The following is a 20,761-nucleotide window of genomic DNA, read 5'->3' on the forward strand; positions in this document are numbered from 1 at the left end:
GTTGGCTACATTGCTGGATTTTGTGCATAATGAGTGTGTACACTGCAGTGTTTACGCCATGTGTGCTCTTTTAGACAGTCTTAATTAGGGATGCTCCGATCCGATACTCGGTATCAGTATCGGTCCGATACTGGCCAAAATCACTCGGATATCGGAGGGAAAAAAGTATAATCTCATCCATTTCTGTCACGTACACTCTTCTATGTCGGTGTCTGAGCCGGATCTGTCCAGGGCTCAGTCCAGCACATACACTCTTCTAAGTCGACGCTGACAGAAAACGTAATGTGTGTGTGAATGCGTGAATGTGTGATAGTGTTTGTTATAGAACCGACTGTCAACGTAAATGCAGGTCTTTAAGCCGTCTGTGTGTGGGGGGGTCTGACGGTCAGCGCTGAGTGACTTACAGCGAGGAGAGGAGAAGAGAAAGTGTTTTGTGTTCTTCATGATAGTAGCTGCCGTTTTATCTTACTTTACAAACCTCACGTTGCATAACATTACGTTACGGCATCGCTCCAAAACAAAACGGCAAACGACTCATTTTACTGGAGGTGAAAACTCCGTGTGAGAGCGGACTCTCTGGAGAGAGAAAGATGGAAGTAAAAGTAGTAATACTACAGTGTAAAATACTAGCTACAAGTAAAAGTCCTACATTCAAAATATTAGTTAATAAATATCAAGTAAAAGTACACAAGTATTAGCATCAACATATACTTAAAAGTACCAAAAGTAAAAGTAGTCATTATAATCTATTTGATTGTATTCTAATTATTGATGCATTAAATTGTTCATCATTTTAATGTTGCAGCTGTGGAGGTAATTTGAATGACTTTATATACTGCTGAGTAGTTTAATCAATAATAATACATCATCATTTATTATTGCATTATATTTTGTATTGATAACCTGAATTTGCAAAGTAACTAAAGTTATTAAATGTATTAAACTTGTTGTTTAAGAGCGGGGAAAAATACGGTATCTGTATCGGCAGACACTCAAGGTTGCTGTAGTCTCTAGTCTTCACTATACAGCACCTGAAACAGGGTTTCCTGCTACCTCAGAAAACTAGTTTATATGTGCTGCTGTTCACAACTATCTCCGATTATTCTGGAAAATAAGTTTCTTATTCTTCTCCTTGTGACTGTTCCTTGACCTGTCCCATCACCTTTCAGTGAGTGAAGCTGAAGAAAACCTCCCAAATGCTCCACACCACTGTGCATCCTGCAGGAATGGGATCCTCCAGGCTTTCAATGAACACAACCTGTCAGTTATTTCTAAAAGATTTCTGTTTTCAGGAGGATTCCTGCCTCTAAAAAACACCAAACACAGGTGTCCCGGTCATCCCTGTATATATATACAGTCTTCGTCAGTGACACGGATGTAGCAGCAGCTACTTGACTACAGCTCTACGTCCACCGCGGTTGCTATAGCGACACCATGGCAATGAGTCTGCATTCTAATGATGCCTCAGTGGGCTGTATGAGGAGTTGAGATATCTCGGGACAATGAGTCGACTGGCGAACAACAGCCTACGAGCCTTGAAGGGTACAGCGGCGTGTGATTAATGCGTAGCTGTCGAAGAGGCCCACATTAAGCATGTGACTCTTTGGCGTGACTACAAAGTACAGTCCCAACCTGCTGAGCTCACCCTGAAGTCGTACTTTTTGCATATTTACTATTGCTCCACCCTTTTGCAGTGTAACTGTGTATATGTTTTAATATGATCCTGTTCAGTATGATGTTTGTTTGGTGGGGTTACGACCTATTTTTCTTCCGTCAGTATTTACTCGTAAGCATCACATATTCATCACACAAGTAGCGTTGCATGCAGGAGATTTTAATTTGCTAGAGGACTTTACCCCGTCCTCTGTGCCGACTTGGTTTTATGGAACCTCATTATGTCTTGATAGAGGAGCACCGCTGCTGCATCGACTCATTTGATTTTTACTCATGTGAATATGAGTATGAAGCTTCTGCATGAGGCCTCCAGAATATCAATAGACTTGTTCAGCCAGATAAGCTTCTCTCTCTCCTCTCATTACAATATTACCCTAGAAAAGTTTCCTCTGCTGACTCTCCCTCATCTTTTCTTAACTGCGTTTTCTTCGTGGAGTCGTCATTTCAACAGAACCCAAATAAAAGCTGCTCTTGGTTATTTTTTTAAGATATGTATCTGAAGCTGCTTTGTCTCTGGTTTCTCACTTTATTCCGCAGCACAATCTGATTTATGATTAGTCAATAATATCTCAGGACGACTTGTCTTAGTGACAGCTGCAGAAGTGTCAGCTGCATATATTTGCATACCAGCTACGCTATCAAAACCACTCGCTGCTATCAAAGTGTGATGATAAATATTTTTACCCTGCATAAATAGACACTAGAAAATCCTTTTGTAAAACTTGTCCAAGCTGGTCCCTGAAGCCAAGTTGTTTTTATTTTTCCGTCAGGGTGAAGCTGCAAAATACAGCTGCCGCCTGAACTCCTCTCGTCTCTCAGCCAAGTTAACGAGACAAACTATAATTAGAGCAGGTGTGTGTTGGAAGGGGCCAAAGTTCATATGCCCTCAAAGATTGTTGCTCATGTTGTTGTGATTGTGCAACTGCTGTATTAGAAAAGCTGTGCCAATATTTATTACGACAACTTCCATCAGCAAGTATACTGATCAGTGAATAGTGTTTTGCGATCACCACTGATGGAAAACAACGGTCCTTTATATAGAGACTCCAGAACATGTTCTAATGTTGGCAGCTTAGCAGAAAGTATACTGTAAATGCAGCAGAAATCACACAACACATGAAATACAAGAGCCAGTGAACTAGGGGTGGGAATCCCCAGAGGCCTTACGGTACAATTACCGTTAACCAACAAGATAAGTGCCTCGCATGCAGCGGTGCGCCAGCTGCAGTGTATGAGCACAACAGACAACTGAGTCCCCAGTTCACCGTCCGGGAGCGTTAACCTTAGCAGACAGCCACTTTCCCAGTAAAAGTCTCCAGCGCACATTTAGTTTAGTTTAGCAGGTTGTCTGCTGTGTGTCTGCCCGGCGGAACGATAGCGAGTGTCAGACAGACCGTGTGTGTGTTGTCGGTGGCGTTCTAGCTGTGAACGTAGGTGTAGCAGACAGTGTGTGTACAGTTTATTTGTTGGTGAATAAATGCTACGAAACTACAACTCCTCCGCTCAAGCGAGCTATAGACGGGAGCCAACTTCCTGTATCTGTAACGCCGGCTCAGACTCTCTTAAGGTGGACCAGCTTTTCTCCTTTAACTGACAAGTTTTTCTCAGCTTTTTAATTAATTATTAATATTTCTTTTAACCGTTTTAAACCGATAGTGTTAATCGGTTAAAATGCTTAATGTTGGTTAATGGTTAAACGGTTCATTATTAACATCCCTAGGTACGATATTATCACGATACATAAGTCACAATACGATCTTATTGCGATTTTTAAACATTTTGCGATATGCTGAGTATTGTGATAAGATATACTGCGATTTATTACGTTTTAAAGACGGCAATGTCAGTCAGGATCTCGGGTCTCAATGTGTTTTAAAACCATAATTACCAATTTACCAAAATTTAGCGTAGCTTTTGAGCATTATTTAGCGTTCTTCCCTTCGGTCTTCAAGTTTCATCTGATACCAGTATCTTCACTCTCACTTTAAGACTGAGCCCACTATGACCTCTGAAAGACAGAATAGCTGCCCGGGATTGGTCGGATTGTTAAGAGGTTAGTTTATATAATAAAAGATCAATACTTGACGTCCGTGTATCAATACAATATTGCCACACAAAATATTGCGATACTATGCTGTATGCATTTTTCATTATTGATTAATCTGACGAGTATTTTGACGATTAATCGATTAATCTAAATCAGAAAATAGTGAAACGTGAAGTTGCCAGAGCCCAAGTTGATATATTTATATTGATTGTTTTTTGTCTGACCAACAGTCCAAATCCCAAAGACACTCAATTTACCATCATAGAAGACATGCAAATATTCACATTGGAGAACCGAGAACCAGGAAATTGTTGGCATTTTTGCATAATAAATGACTTATGCAGTTATCAAAGTTGTTGCCAATTAATTGTCTTTTAACCAAGGAATCGTTCCAGCTCTACTTTGCATAATCACTAACTTGTGTATCATCTCTTCTCCATCACGTCGGCCACTTTCTCCTTTAAGGTTTATGATTACATTTGTAGTTGTGTCATAAACACGGAGATAAAAAACACTTTAAAATATTATTGCCTCCAGATCTGCGTAGAGTTGTGGGGTTGCATGTACTCTGGATTTCTCAACACACTCCTTCATCAGCATGAAACAACAAATACTCATTAAGCAGGGTGGTGCTTCAGACCTCCAGTGATTGCTCCTCAGCCCACTGCAATTAATTTCTTGTTGAGGGCGTTGGCCTTTCTTTTCTTTTCTCTTCAGCCCCAGTGTTGTTGTGGTCTGGCAGTCAACCACCTGTAGACCATCTGCTCTGCTCTTTGTTTTGTTTCTCAGCTTTTTTTGACCTTGTTCATTTTTTGAGCCATCTTCGCCCGCCGGCTGGCCGTTGACTCGACTGCCTCTTTTGGACGGTGGCTCGCTGCAGATCCACACGGGACACCGCTGAGCTTAAATAACCCAGCATGCTGCTTTTCCTTGACATGCTCAAACCAGCCCGTTCGTGCCTGCTGCAACTCTTATTCAAAGGCACTTTAAAAGGGGATCTAAGGCTTTTCTTAGCCATTCTTCATTTTTGTTCATTCTCCTCCATGTGTCATCCAATGTCTCACTTCTCTCAAACATTTTTACAACCAATTTCTCCACATAAAGTGGATTTACGTGGTGAAACTGAGGTTTTTTGATGTTTATAACAATAACAAAAACGAACATGCTTAGCACTCCATCGATGCAATCAGAAAAAATAATATGCATCCTGTACACACACACACACGTATACACACCCACACAGGGAAACAGATATGTTATATAAATGCACTTTGAGAGGCAGCGTTTGAGGGGAAGGAATCATTTTAATAGATGTAAGGGAATCGGCTGCAGAGCGCCAATTGTTGATCTAGTCTCACTAGTCCCATTAATGTGGACAGTTGACAACTCCAGATAAACAACATCCAGACCTGTGAGGACCCAGTAGTATCTGGTGGTAAGGGAGTGAGGAGGCTTCCACTGCACCGCTATCATCTTTTAGTAGCTGTCAGGCCAGCTAGTACGATCCACATTATAAGCTTGGTCATATTGAGCTTTGACAGATCATTCAACAGCAGGACGAGCACGGTCACCGTCACCGGTCACCGATAGCAAGCCTGACGAGCTAGATGCCACTTTAGTCCAGAACCATGAAACTGGTGGACAGTCCCACATAAGACTGACCCGAATCCTTCCAAGCTTCGACCGTAGCCGTGGTATTCGACCTCCAAATCCCTCTTCGAATGCTTCGTTTTTACATTTTTATTTTTTATATATAAGTATGAAATAATGTTTAAATCCCCAAATAGGCCATCCAATAAGGAATAATCCCATCAAATCCTTCATTATTCATATTCAACATGAATTATTATTATTAGTTATTCTCAGACAGATGTTGCTGTTTGTTGTGTATACAGCGGTGCAGCAGCGGCACTTTCCCAGGCACTGAAACGGGGGAGATGGAGACGGACAGACAGAAGAACATGTCAGCCTGCTGCGCTGCGCTGCGCCGAGAGTAGAGAGCTCTAAGCTTGGAGTACTTTTGAATATTTCTCACCGAGGCCTCGAAGCCCCAAATATGGTATTGGGGACAGTCCTGGTCCCATATCATGTGAACAAAAGTGCCAGGGGCCTTCACGGTGCTTAAACTATATGAGGGATCATGCATGTAGTGGAGTTTACGTTGGGTTAGATACATTCTGAACGCACACTGAACATGAACATAGTTAAAGTAAATCTGTTGGTGATCAGGATTGTGAGAGGCCTCCAAACCTTCCCAGTTGAAATCAGGGTTTAGATCTGGGCAGTCACGTCTCCATACTCCGTCTAGTGGTAGGTTATCATCGGCCTGGTTTCACTTATTAAATGCACTCCAGATTCATCACATCAGAGTAATCCTGCTCCACTTCATTCATCGGACCTGCATCAGTCTTCACCACCACCACCACCAGTGTCTAGACCCGGGGGGAATATTTCTACATCCTACTACAGCTCCATTTCCCCTTCATTATTTCACATCGGGTCTAAATCGCCAAAGACTGTTACTATTCATAATTTGTGCACTTTGTAATATATCATCATTCAATTCATAAGAGTCTTTCCTGATTGAAATGCACTTAAGTCATACATAACAGAAGTAGATGAAATGAAGGTCAAATAAGTGTTTTTAAACAAAAGAAGGCCAAAATGAAAATATCTGTCTAACGTTAATAATAATCCGTTTTTCTCCTCTGGCTCTTCTCTTCCTCCTTCCATCCAGGTAGCATCCTGTCATGAAGTTCCAGGAGGTCGGCCAGCACTGGAGCTGACACCGTCAGCGAGCTCGACCTACACTACACATCTCTACTGGACCTTCAGCTCCCACTGCCCTCCTCTCACTCCAGCCACTAATCCCACCCTTGGGGAAGACTGTTTCTTCAGACTCCTCGGCTGCTCACTCCCATCCCAGAAACTGTCGTGTGCTCGCTACCTCTGCTCATATAAAAGAAAGCCCAGGCCTGCATCTGGGTCCCAGTAGAAGCCGGGCCTCCTGGCTATTCTTCGGCACCTGAGACTGTTTATCCACCCACCACTCTGTGATAGCAGTCCTGCATTCTGCACCCTGGGCACCTCAGCCTCCTTGATATCATCGCTGGCCAAGCACAGGCACCAAGTGAGGGCAGCTGTGCACCCAGACAACCCCAGGATCCATCATCATGTCCAGTCGACGGAAGTCCTCCACTCCCTTAATGATCCGACCGGAGCAGACCATGGTGGAGCTGGATGATGACGCAGAGGACGACATGGAGGTACGCTTTCAATGTGTCTGGCAAAAGCACCTGGCTTTCTTTAATAGGATGAGTTAAATACATATATGTATAGAGTCATATTAAAACAGTAACTCATCCTACTCTTCTTCTTCTCTTCTTCTTCCTACTTCTTCTTTTCTGTGTGTTTCAGTGGATGTGTACTGATTTCAAAATGACTCGTGTCATAAATCTATGAGTTGATGTAAACGCGACTAGTATATTGATGTTTGTTTGATGTATACAGGGAATACATGAAAATGCCATTTCTAGTAAAAGTGTCCTTTTAATCTGAATACTATCTTCTTCCAGACAACAACGGAGAACCATACCGCGGAGGGGCCCGTGGAAATGGATCTCTCAACAGAGGCAGAGCCTTCCGTGGCCTCGGACCCTCCCGCGGCTCCAGACAAACCAGCCACCGAGCCGCCGGACCTGTCCAAGCCTCAGCGTCGACAGCAGGGGGGCTACGAGTGTAAATACTGCCCCTTCTCCACACAGAACCTCAACACGTTCAAAGAGCACGTCGACGCCAACCACCCCAACGTCATCCTCAACCCCCTGTACCTGTGCGCCGTCTGTAACTTCAACACAAAGAAGTTCGACACCCTGACGGAACACAACGAGAGGTGTCACCCGGGGGAGAGCAACTTTAAATTCAAACGCATCAAAATGAACAATCAGACAATCTTAGAACAGACGATAGAGGGCTGCAGTAACAACGCAGTCATTTACAACACTTCCGGTGCCATTTGTGGCAAAGGGGACGAACTGGGCACTGTGCCACTCAGCAAACCCACCACGGTCAAGATCGGGAAACCAAAAATAATGTCGTTGGATAATAAACGGACAGATTTGACCAAGAAACCGATCACGGCGGTCAACGTGAACGGGACGGTCATCATCCCTGAGTCGACTCTACTCAAAGCAGAAGGCCTTTCTCACATCATGCCTTCCCTACAGCGGCCTCTAAACTATACTCAGGTAGGACACCCGGTGGAGGAACCATACTCATTTTCTCTTCCCGTACAGTTAAAGGAATAGTTTGACATTTTGGGAAATACATTTATTTGCTTTCTTGCCAAGAGTTAAATGAGGTAAACCAACACCACTCTTGTGTCTGTACACTACATATAAAGGCTGGAAGCTGGAAACAGCTAGCCTGGCGCCGTCTAAAGGTAATAAACTCAACCCTACCAGAACATTTAAAGCTCAGAAACTGACGTGATATCCACATTTTTACAATTTAATATTTGTAAAGATTAAACAAACAAGATATAACACATTAATTAATGAGCTTTTGAGGTGGTAGTAGGTGTTTTTTTAATACCTAAGGACAGAGCCAAGCTACTTGTTTCCCCCTGCTTTCAGTCTTTATGCTAAGCTAAGCTAACTGTCTCCTGGCTCTACCAACATAATTAGCCTACAAACATGAGAATGATGTCGTTCTTCTCATCTCAACCACAATAACAAAAAAGGAAAAATACCCCTTTATTTAATGGGTCTGTAATTTCCTAATAATGGAAAGAACTGTCATTTAGTGCTAATTATAAGGAAATAGGAAACAAGAGACAGTGCACTTCAATTAATTAATTCCAATTAATTGCTAATGTAACCTTGAGAGGCTGTTATTCAGTGCACGGCAGGTTAACTGAAAATACAAGACAAGCATATAATTTAACATATATGAAGAATAAAGTTACCAATAATAAATTAATTATTCGTTTTTCAAGGAAATTCAAATTTTGCACATAATTGGTACCAAATTCCAGTTCTTTTCAGGATTTTCCTTCATAGGATATTATTAGGCAACTACAGACACCTCAAATAAAGTGTTAGCTTTTGTTTTTTAATACACACCATGCTATATTTTATGGTTTTCTTTGTGAACTGAAAACAGTACCTGTGGAAATCATTGGGGTTTTTTTGGAGGAAAAAAAAGGCCATTCAGTCGCCATTGCTTCCTGCTGTATAATATGTATAATTCCAGGTGCCGAAGATCGCAGTGCCCCTCAACACAACCAAATACAACCCTTCGCTGGACGACAACCTGACGCTCATCTCATCCTTCAACAAGTTCCCCTACCCGACGCAGGCCGAGCTCTCCTGGCTCACCGCCGCCTCCAAACATCCAGAGGAGCAAATCAAAGTGTGGTTCACCACACAGAGGCTCAAACAGGGCATCAGCTGGTCGCCTGAGGAGGTAGGAATCCCAGTAATGATGATCATGTTTGAGGCACTCTTTCAATTCTCTTCCCTCAAGTGAGGTTTAGTGTATTTCACCAGGTCCTTTCACCAGGTCCTTTCTAAACTCAGAAGCTCAAATATCATCTGGTTTCTCAGAGACTCAAAATAATAATAATGGTGATAGAAACAGTATTTCTAGTTTCTGATATTTTAAATGCTCTAAATTAACTTTCATTCAGATTCCAAATAATGAGATATTCGATTCGATATTAGTACTTAAACAAACAACCAACCAGTAATCTTACAGACCAGTCAGATTACAATAAATGAAACAATAAAGTTAATCAAAAAATGATCCCATATTATCCATTTTGAAACCTGCAATTTCACCAACCGTTTGATTATCTGGTATAATTGAAAATAGTCAAGATGTTAAGAAGGAGAGGCGTTAAATGATTTTGGTATTCTAATTACGGCAGATAATAATAATGTAATAGTATCATTTTCATCCAACACTTTGCAGCTTGGCAGCCGTCTACCTATGAAGCACAGAATCTCTGTCTGTCTGTTTGTCCTTCACATATCTCCAGAACCATTCATCTGATCTACTTCACACTTGGCTGGTGTATTGTTGGGGACCCAGGGAGGTGCAGTGTCAAATTTAGTGACGCGACACATTCAATATTAATAAACTTTGAATAAACAAGCAAACAGCTTACTTTTAACATCCCCGGCTAAACGTTGCTAATATTGCTGTACTTTATAACGGCGGTGGCTACGTCAAAGCAAGCGACTAATCTGCCTATTTGGAGATTAATACATTCGCAAAGTGTATTTCACTGGTGTTTCTGACCAAAGGTAGCCAGACTTGAAGGTGTGTTTTTTACCGTGGACCAGAGTGTATTTCACCGGTGTTTCTGAGTAGCCGTGACCTGGGCGTGTGACGCAACTATGGCCCTGATACCTGGTATTAACATGCGTCCTTAGTGATCGGATCACAAGTGGACAGCTCTAATTACAGGTGTGAATGCACTCATATCAGCTTATCTGCATATCTACAGACTATCAGACTAGGCACGCAAAGTGTATTATTATCATACTGTCGGAGATGTGTCGGTGTTTTTGTCCCGCTGCTTTGCGCGGAGCTGACACCCGACCGCTCGCCCCGCCTGTTCTCTGTCCTCCCTGGCTCTCTGGAGCGCTGTGCCCCGCTGTTGGCTGGCAAAAGCAGTGGTGCCAGCGGCGTGGAGGTCCACGGGGACCGCCGGTACAATAACCTTTTATTTGAATGCTAATACAATATACCAGAATTCAGGAATATGTAGGATATTACTACTGACATTCATGTAATATTACGTCACAACGGCTGCTGTATTGGCCGTGTGTTTACTACGTGTTTATTTGCATATAGAGCGGGAAGTGAGATCGGATCACAAGTGGCCACTGAAGACGCATGTGGAGACCCATTCTAATGCCAGGTGTGAACAGACGTACTTAAAGCTGTCCACTTGTGATCCGATTACTGAGGACGCATGTTAATACCAGGTCTGAACAGGGCCTATGTCATGGCCAGTGTATTGCTTAGGAAGGAAGGAAGCCCAGTGTCATGTGTGTAGTTGTTTGTATGAGCGGGTTCTCAAGAAAGCACCAAGCAGCAACACCACAGTCCAAACATTCAGCCCGCTCTGAACAGGCCCGTATGGTACAGGCACCGCACTAGTGCATACAGGTTAGAGATTTACGTTTTTGTTAAACTAAGAAGTATAACAAGTGTTTTCCCTCTATGACAGGTGGAAGAAGCCAGGAAGAAAATGTTCAACGGCACCATCTCCTCTGTGCCTCACACCTTCACCGTTGTAACTCCTCAGCTCAGCTCCCAAACATCCAACATGTCTGCCGCTGCAGCCTCCAAAGCCATGCAGTCGGCAGCCTCTGTCCTGCAGCACCTCCCCTGTCAGCTCCTGGGACAGACCAGCCTGGTGCTGACTCCCGTAGCCAACGGCACCACTGTCACATGTGCACCGCTGGCCCTCACCGTGGCTACCCAGGTACAAAACCACGGGCAGGAATGTTAACATGCACAAACACAAGACACGTGATTTGAAGTGGTCAAAGTTTCCGCCATGTTTTACCGCAGGTGGCGCAGTCGCTCAAACGACCCCTGGCCTCCCCGATGATCGCCACGGAGAGTAAACGACCCTCCATCATTCAAACCATCTCGGCGCCATTGGTCACGTCCAAGCTGGCGTCACCCAAAGTTCTGAGTTTTACAGTCGACCCCAACAAAACAGCGGAGCAGCTATCGGTACTGAGGTCCAGCTACACACAGTGTCCTTTCCCCGAGGAAGATGAGGTAAGAATAAGTGAGTGAAATGACATTTCTTGTGCCGTGCCTCAGAAGGTCGATATATATTTGAGGGATTTTTGGCATTGAGGTTTTTGTAGCTGCTTTTAATTTCTAATTTAGTGCTACTGGCTTTTTTTTCTACGCCCCACTGTCACTGATAAACACCCACTCTTGTTGTGTTTTATTTTCTGCTGCATCTTGTCGTGTGATAGATCTACAGGCTGATAGAGACCACTGGGCTGTCCAGAGGAGAGATAAAGAAGTGGTTCAGTGAACAAAGGCTCCTTAATCTCAAAGGTACGTGGTGTGATCGGTGCCACACATCGAAACTGATAAAACACCCCGGCTGTGATCAATCACCGTCCATCTTTCTGTAGGTTTTAAACCAGCTCCTTTTGGTTCTAAGGGTTTTAACTGCTAAAAACAAAGATACTGACAACGCAAATTGGACTTAATTGTAGTCAGTAATCAGAATGATTTTTGAAGCACTGTATGTGTCATTTAATGTGTTATATCAATTAGCCGTGTTGTGTTGAAAACATCACTAGCATATTTTGCTCTTTAAGTCTCTCTCTCTCTGTGTGTCTCTCTTGAAGGCGTTCCTCCTCCTCCGGTGCTGGTGAAAGCAGAGGTGACACCAGCACCCAAAGACAGTCCAGTAAAGAAAGCGGTCCCCAGCCAGTTTCCTCTGCTGGAGAGGGTGAAGGGGAAGTCATCGGAACAGCTGAAGGCGCTGGAGGAGAGTTTTCAGAGAAGCGGCACACCGACCGAGGCAGAGCTAGGTAACGCCTTCTACCAACCCTCTCACATGCACAACAACTTAATCACGTAACTCAAGTCTCGGGAGGGAAGAGTTACGATTTGGTGGTTGGTTCGTTCTTATTTTGGTTCGTAGTAAATAACATAAGAGTGGCAAGAAAGATGGAAGGAGGGCTTTAATGCTCCCCTCTACTCAAAAAATGTGTTTTGACTTAACTGACTTCACAGTGAAGAAGACATCTTGTGTCCAGATGTTAAACTATTGGAATGAAAAATACTTTATATACTTCAAAACATCCTTTTCAGGTACAGAAATGCTAAGTGGCAAACCACTACCATGTACAGTACTGCAGACCCATTGAATTGGAGGCCCTTTAACGACCTCTATCCGGCCCTTTAACGACCTCTATCTGGCCCTTTAACGACCTCTACCCGCCCCTTTAACGACCTCTATCCGGCCGTTTAACGACCTCTATCTGGCCCTTTGATCATTTATAAATATGTAAAAAAATTATTAAATTGAAATAAAAAAATATTTTATTAATAGAGTTTATTCCCATTCATCAACGTTACCACTCACACTATTGACGCTGTTACGGACTGTTCATATCATTGTGTTTTTATTATTTAAAAAATATGCTAACATAACACCAAGTTTATGGGTGTTTACATTTTTGGATTATTAGAGGATTATAATTTTATTAGTAGGCTCATTAGCCCATTCATTAGTTATGTCCTGTTAAGTACAGAAATATTTATTTTATTAAAAAGTTTTAACCCAGGCTGTTTAAGCAGAGGGAATTTAGGAGAGTTGAACTATACAAATAAAAAAAAGATGTTAATACAACATTGTGTTTATTAAAACAATTAAGATTAAAAAGGTGTATTGTTTTCACATTTAAATTCCTAGTTTTGCAGATCAGACATAGGAAATGTAAATGTCCGGCCCCTCGACACTTCAAAAGTAATTGAATCTAATGTACTGAAAGCTTGTCTGTACATTCAAACAAATGTTATTTTACTCAGCTATTTCCTACTGGTCCCAGCCCTCATCCTACATTCAGACTCTTGATGTGAGCACATTATACACATTTGATTTGCCTACAGAAACACAACACCGCCGTCCTGCAGGTCGGTAGCTAATGAAGCACAAAGTGGGCTTGTCAGTCAAATCTATTTTTAGCATCTGTTTACGTTGTGAAGTTCCTGAAAAACCAATATGATATAACATTGAAAGTACTTCTTAAAAACGTACTGACTGAAGGAGGATAAATTGGGTGTGAATCAGTTGGTCCGTTTATTAGTTGTGTTCTTGTGAAGTTCAGTATCCTCCCTCTGTAACTTAGAAGTTACATTTACTTAAAGAAGTCCAGTAGTGTTTTCTTCTATTTATACAAGTTCACAGCAAGTCACTTCATTTTCTTTGACCCCAGCGGAGCTGCAGGCCCGTCTCTGGTGGGTTCCTGCAGACAGGAATAGCAGACATGTTTTTAATGAGCCCATTTTTAAGTCCCCCGGAGAGACACTGAATTCCCAGGTTTCCAAAAAAACCTTCCACTCAGAGGTAATGCAGCTCATCTGATCCACTGAACCCTGTTCTGCTGCAGACCAGCTGGCCCAGGAGACCAGGCTGTCCAAGACGGAGGTGGACTGCTGGTTTTCAGAGCGCCGGGCACTGAGGGACAACATGGAGAAGGCTTTACTGTCCATGTCCTCGAAGAACACGGAGGAGAGAGCGGAGCGTCTGGGAGCGCTGCTGAACGGGGCGTCGCATCGAGAGCAGGGCGGGAAACCTCTACGCTCCTCTCCTCATCCACCTGTCCTCTCCTCTTCCTCCTCCTCCTCTTCCTCCTCATCCTCCCCTCCTGTGCTCGCAGCCTCCTCCCCTCATCCACCAAACCTCTCCTCCTCGGCGTCACCTCCCATCCTCACTTCATCCTCCTCCTCTTCTCCTCATCCTCCCGTCCTGTCGGCCTCCACGAGCCCGGCTCCCATCACCGGCCGCTCCCTCAGCCTGCTCCGAGAGGTAAGAAAAGACCACGAAAACATGTCGACGCCAACGCTGATTAGATGACAACGTATTAAAATACGACACAAGTTAGAACTTTAATAAAAGCTATCATGATGTAAAGGTGAATGCAGATGAGCTGCTAATGGTATCTAGACATTAATGAGTTGTGACTTTAAAGAGATTAATTAATGAGATTTTAAATACAATCTGAAGTGAGATGATGTGTAAAATTGATTAATCTTGAGAAGGTATCGTCCTGGTACTTGAGGAGAAGCTGTGTGATTGACAACACATGATGAGATTTGAATATTAGCAGTGAATAAGACGGAGCAGCGGAGTACGAGGTCAGATCTGAGGAACTAAAGAGAAGGCGCTGGAGCAGTGTTGTGTCTAGAAAACGGCAGTATCCCATAGGATTAAACACCTATAAATGGAACATATATTCATGAGATGTCTCTCGAACAGCAACACTACTTGTTTTATGCTCTGCAACACAACACAATGCACAGGCTGCCAGAAGTCTATCTGCATATAGTAATGTATTTATCTCATCACCTAAACCCACATTAGTACATAAAGGTACATGTGTAGGATTATAAACAACTGAATTGTTAAAAACGGCCGTCGACTACATTCTGTGAGCCTCTATGAAGTGGTTCTATGTTTCACTGCCAGAGAGAATCTGGACACATTGCAGCAAAGCAAACGAAAGTAAAAGAGAAACTGTTTCGAACTGTTGGAATCACATTGTGTTTCCATGAATAAAATTCTATCTACGTAGGAAGAAATGTCATAAAGCAGTATGCATACAGTTGGGACATACTACTTCGTCACAACATTGTGTCTTGAACTTTGACCTTCTTGCTCATATATCCGCTGGGCAGAGGATTGTGGGTCAGAATAGCCAGAAAAGCGTATCTATCATACTATGTATCGGGGCATACTAAATCTTTTTCTGGCACAATAGATAGTATGGTAGTATGGGTATTAGAACGCACAGTACCAGTCTACAGCCTTGCTAGCAGCTCTGTTAGGCTGTACTTTGACTCAGCAGTGCTTTGAGCTGAATGCTAACAACAGCATGCTGACATGCTGATGTTGAGCAGGTATAATGTTTACCATGTTCACCATCATCATGTTCAGTGGTGGAGGAAGTATTCAGATCCTTCACTTAAAGGGTAACTTTGGTGTTTTTCAACCTGGACCTTATTTTCCCGTGTTTTGTGTCTAAGTGACTAATGGGGACGACACTTTTGTAATCATTTGGGGCAATCTGGTACCGTCAGTTTACGTCTACTAAGTGTTTGTTTTTTGCCGCTGACAGGCTCAGATTGTTATTATAAGTGTCTGACAACATTATGGAGAGGACCCTGCAGAGAAATGAAATCTCCCGTCTCATCCCAATCGTTGGAATCAGCCAAATATTCAGCCATGACGTTGAAAGTCTTTTAGATAACACTAAGCTACACTTTCTGTACTCCAACACAACAGACTCTGACAGCACCGGTGTGTCTCCACTCTCACTCATGTTTCTACCGTTGTCTTCCGGCAAAAAGTCACATGATACAGTAACAGACAGAAAGCGAAAGGTATGAAAAAGGTTTGATTTCTCTGTAGGGTCCTCTCCATAATGTTGTCAGACACGTATAATAACAATCAGAGCCTGTCAGCAGCAAAAACACTTTGAGTGGACGTAAACCGACGGTACGAGGTTGCCCCAAACGATTACATTATAGCTCGTTTATCGAATTTCAGAAAGTGTCATCCCCATTAGTCAGACACTAAACCCAGGAAAATAGGGTTAAAAAATACCAAAGTTATCCTCTAAGTAAAAGTAGCAATACTCCAATATTACGGACACTGCCATCCCTTTAATCACTAGTAAGGTTAAAACAAATTGTACACTTCACATCTCATCTAGTTGAGCAGTTAGTAGTGTATCTCTTGACCACGAGCTCCGTCCCCAAAAGCTGATGATTGAATGTAGAGCTTTGGGTTTGTTTATTATACAGGTCTAATAAGGCATTTTATTTTTGCTACAAAACAGTGGATTAAATATATATATTTTTTATGGTGTAAAATGTTTTGTGTTTGCTCCCATAATCTCGTCTTGACAGATGTTCTGTCGGACTCAGTGGCCGTCTCCTGAGGAGTACAGCCAGCTGGAGGTCCAGACAAGCCTCGGACGCACCGACATTGTCCGCTGGTTCAAGGACCACCGCTCGGCGCTGAAGAACGGCGAAACTCTGGACTGGATGGAAAGTTTCCAAAACCAAAACGTGGTGGAGGAACAGGGAGCTGGCCAGGAACAGAAAGTGGGCCAGGAACAGAACGGCCAGAGCTCTGAGAAAACCAAGAGTGTTTCCTTGGAAGTCGAGCCTGTGAAAGGTGAGTAGTGTTTTTTTAACTCTCATAACATCACGTTGAAAAGTGTTTTCTACCCTTGTGTGACTTTGTGTGCTCATTTTTAATTCTACAGCCGCTGGTGCAGTGGAGGAGGAGGAGGCTGGTGAGAACACAGCAGCTGCTACAGAGCACTCAGAGCTGTCCGACCAAGACAAAGTCCAGTGGTTGACTGACAGATTAGCCCACAGTGTGACGGACCTGAGCCGGACCAGACCGGACCAGACCAGCTCTGGCACTGCTGACAAAGGGAGGTGGGTGGAGAGACGGAAACAGATCTTTTATCCTATATTTATTCTCTAATGTCAGATGTTATACAGACAAAAAAAGATCAGCTCACTGCTAATATTTGATATTTTTAAAAGGAATATCTGAGGAGTTATTTTAAGATTCTAAAAATACAGCACCGTATGGGCATCGCACGCTGTGGATACTGAATTACTCCATTCTTTGCACTCGTTATTTGTTGCTTAAACTAGATATTCATGTATGGTTTATGGCATTTTGTTCACAGAACCATTTAATGTGCACATAAAAATCTTTCTTTGAGTTTTGTTCCTAGAAGGAGTCTGTTTGTGTTTACTGTTGTGTCTGGTTCGTTGCCAGGTGGGTAAAGGTGACTGTAGCCGTCGGGGAGGAGAGCGAAGCAGGATTGGAGAGACAGAGGCTGGCAACAGACACTGAAGTTCTGACCTTGGAGCAACCCGGGAGGGTCACTGGTTGATAGTAGGTTGAATTGGTGAAATCTCCTTCTAAAGAAAACCAGTATGTTATATTATGGGAAGTTAAACAGACATTAATATTACACTGGAGCAGCACATACTCATTTGACCCATTTAAAAAAAAAAAACATTGATTAGTGCATTTTTCACATCTGTCAGAGATGGATTTTGACTTGGCTGGAATAAATAGATAAATAAATGGTGAACTGTTCCTTTAAGATGCCACAGCTGCAGTCTCCAGCTACCCAGGAAGTTATTAGGGTGTAATTACCTCTGATTGGCCCTTCAAAAAAGATGGCATGCTGGGATGGCAGGATGATATTTGGACCCACACCATCATTAGAATCAAAGATGTAGACACACACACACACACACACACACACACACACACACACACACACACACACACACACACACACACACGCAGCGTTATTGTCACAGGAAGGCAGAACGAAGGGTGCAAATGTTACATATCTAGTACTTTTTATAATAATTTGCACCGATATGCAAAACCATCAAGGGTACTCTGAGACCTCTGCTAAGGCCAATCAGCTCCTAAATGTAATGGCTTCTTCCTTTAACCCCGGTTACACCCTTCCACCAAGTTTCAGCCAGTAGTTTTTCCGTAATCCTGTAGACAAACATACCCAAACGAAAATAAAGGTTACGTCCAAAATTCCACACTAACATGCTATTTAGCACGCTAAAACAGTATGTGAGATATTTTAGTATGTCCGAAACCTTAGTATGAAACAATAGTTCGTTATGTGCATACTATTTACGGTGAAATATTACAGCTGGACACTACGGCGGCATAAATACCCCACAATGCAATGCGGTAGTGGCGTCAACATTCATAACAGACGTTGACTGACAGCTCTGTAACGCCAATAACGCTTCAATTTACGTGCAAGTATAAGATTTCACTTTGCTTAATTCAGACTTTGATTCTCACAAGCCGTCGTTTTGGTCACATTGAGGTTGGCACGCGTTACCATGGTTACACGTCTCTGACCGGCACTCAGGAAGTGACGACGTAAATTACTGCTCAGTGAGTCCGAAAAGATACATACTACTGTTTATTCACACAACAGTGTGTAGAACGATAGTACATCTAGTGAGTATGTAGTACTTACTGTAGTATGTGATTTCAGAGTATGTAGTACTTAGTGTAGTATGTGATTTCAGAGTATGTAGTATGTAGTACTTAGTGTAGTATGTGATTTCAGAGTATGTAGTACTTAGTGTAGTATGTGATTTCAGAGTATGTAGTACTTAGTGTAGTATGTGATTTCAGAGTACGTAGTACTTACTGTAGTATGTGATTTCAGAGTATGTAGTACTTACTGTAGTATGTGATTTCAGAGTACGTAGTACTTACTGTAGTATGTGATTTCAGAGTATGTAGTACTTACTGTAGTATGTGATTTCAGAGTATGTAGTACTTACTGTAGTATGTGATTTCAGAGTATGTAGTACTTACTGTAGTATGTGATTTCAGAGTATGTAGTACTTAGTGTAGTATGTGATTTCAGAGTACGTAGTACTTACTGTAGTATGTGATTTCAGAGTATGTAGTACTTACTGTAGTATGTGATTTCAGAGTATGTAGTACTTAGTGTAGTATGTGATTTCAGAGTATGTAGTACTTAGTGTAGTATGTGATTTCAGAGTATGTAGTACTTACTGTAGTATGTGATTTCAGAGTATGTAGTACTTAGTGTAGTATGTGATTTCAGACGAAGCCGGTAGCCTCCCTGGTGGAGGTAATAAAACAATGAAATGTACGTTCAGTCTCTGTTTCTGTCCGATTCTGTTCCAGGTCGAGTAAATCATCGACTGCTGAGTCACCGTCCATCGTGCGACGACTCAAGATGACCGAATGTGGAACCAGTGATGTAATCTGTCTGCCTGTGATGTCATCACAAAGCGCCGGGGACTTTGGAGTTCCCCTGTTAAAGCACTGACTGACATGTGGTGCAGATGCTGACATTAAGAGGAGTGCCAAAGCTGGACTTGATGCATTGTTCTTACTACTACTACACTTTTTTTTTTTTTTTTTTTTTTTTTTTTTAAAAGAAGCACCCTTGTAAATATTTTTCTGTATTACAAAAAAACAGTTTGTACAGTTTTACTGGGAGGGCAAGTTTTGTTACATTTTTTAAACAAAAGTCACAACTTGTGCCCCGAAACCTGGAATGTTTTTTTTGTTGTTGTTTAAAGATCAAACTGTATGATAGTGTGTTATTCGCTGAAAATCTGTCCTAATTTTTTTTTTAAATCATACCTGCGTGCTACTCATTATGAGTAGTCTTTGATGGCACTTGCATACATCCCCTGTGGTAGTGATAGATATTTACATGCTAGGCCACTTCATCTCAAACTGGTGGGAAACTTTAACCTTTTCTCCTGCAGCGTCACCTTGACTCCGAGTTACGCAGATGAAGGTGGAAACCACTCATAAGTGCTCGAGGGGCAGGAAGAAGGAGTGACAGTGTTTCGGGCAATCTGAACACACAACATGATATAGGAGTGATTAATCACATGGAGAGGAGAGAGTGGAGTGTCTGTTTGATCGCACCGTGCTGCCTTTTTCTGCTCTTATCTGACATTCGCTGTCTGCCTCAGAACTGGTACAGATGAGATGGCGACGACGATTTCCGTTTATCATTTCTTTGTTTGAAAAACTTGAAATATTCTTGACTGAACTTGCCATGAACATTTTGGTGAAAAAGCATTTCACGCATGATAAAACAACTGAAGCTCCTGCGATCTGTGAACACACACCCCTTGGCTTCTCGCTAATCTTTCTGGCTCGAGGAAGGTCCTTCTGTTCAAAGCTGGATTGGATTTAGTTGATGTCTGTACAGTCGGTCCAGAACACCTGAAACGGTGGTTCATGAGTTATGATCAGACCTGCGCTGATTTTCTGAAGAACTGCAACAAAGCTTCGGCATATCACAACAGCCAAAGCCGTCAGAAACTTTTGCATGTGCTTCAAACTATTTTCATTTTTAACAAACTCATTTTCCAAAATGATTTAAAGGGATATCTGTGATTTATGGGTCAAATTGCAAAAGCTTGCAATATTTGTGCAGCAAAAAAAAAAAAAAGAGTTGAGTTGAACTGTCATTTAATCCTGGTTTGAACAGCAGGTGTATGGCTGTTTGCTGGCTGAATGTCTGTTGCTGCTGCCGCTGCTGCTGCTTTAGTTTCATGTTCAGACAAGTATCTGGGATACTGTGTGTACATTTGGTTGGCTAGAATGGAAAACCGCTTTTCATTTTCTACTTTAAGTCTGCTGTAACTCAATAAATACACAACCAACTGTAAAACCGTCTCGGTCCT

General features: G+C 42.4%; 1 protein-coding gene across 6 annotated transcripts in view; it reads left to right on the forward strand.

Annotated features, from left to right (window-relative positions):
• Positions 1-20,748, forward strand: part of LOC119497523 (zinc fingers and homeoboxes protein 2-like) — a 44,156-nt gene extending 23,408 nt beyond the window's left edge. For 4 of the 6 annotated variants that reach the window (XM_037785697.1, XM_037785698.1, XM_037785695.1 and 1 more), the window contains 12 exons: positions 6,459-6,987; positions 7,297-7,968; positions 8,975-9,187; positions 10,962-11,219; positions 11,309-11,524; positions 11,731-11,815; positions 12,115-12,300; positions 13,885-14,303; positions 16,406-16,676; positions 16,768-16,945; positions 17,298-17,417; positions 19,236-20,748. In XM_037785697.1, coding sequence (XP_037641625.1) covers positions 6,895-6,987; positions 7,297-7,968; positions 8,975-9,187; positions 10,962-11,219; positions 11,309-11,524; positions 11,731-11,815; positions 12,115-12,300; positions 13,885-14,303; positions 16,406-16,676; positions 16,768-16,945; positions 17,298-17,415 — 2,709 coding nt within the window. In that variant the 5' untranslated portion in view covers positions 6,459-6,894 and the 3' untranslated portion in view covers positions 17,416-17,417; positions 19,236-20,748. The remainder of the gene's footprint in view (positions 1-6,458; positions 6,988-7,296; positions 7,969-8,974; positions 9,188-10,961; positions 11,220-11,308; positions 11,525-11,730; positions 11,816-12,114; positions 12,301-13,884; positions 14,304-16,405; positions 16,677-16,767; positions 16,946-17,297; positions 17,418-19,235) is intronic. The other 2 variants (XM_037785699.1, XM_037785700.1) reach the window with 1 other exon arrangement.
• The last annotated feature ends 13 nt before the right edge of the window (positions 20,749-20,761 follow it).

This window comes from Sebastes umbrosus, chromosome 11 (genome assembly GCF_015220745.1).
Source record: "Sebastes umbrosus isolate fSebUmb1 chromosome 11, fSebUmb1.pri, whole genome shotgun sequence".
NCBI classification, from domain to species: domain Eukaryota; kingdom Metazoa; phylum Chordata; class Actinopteri; order Perciformes; family Sebastidae; genus Sebastes; species Sebastes umbrosus.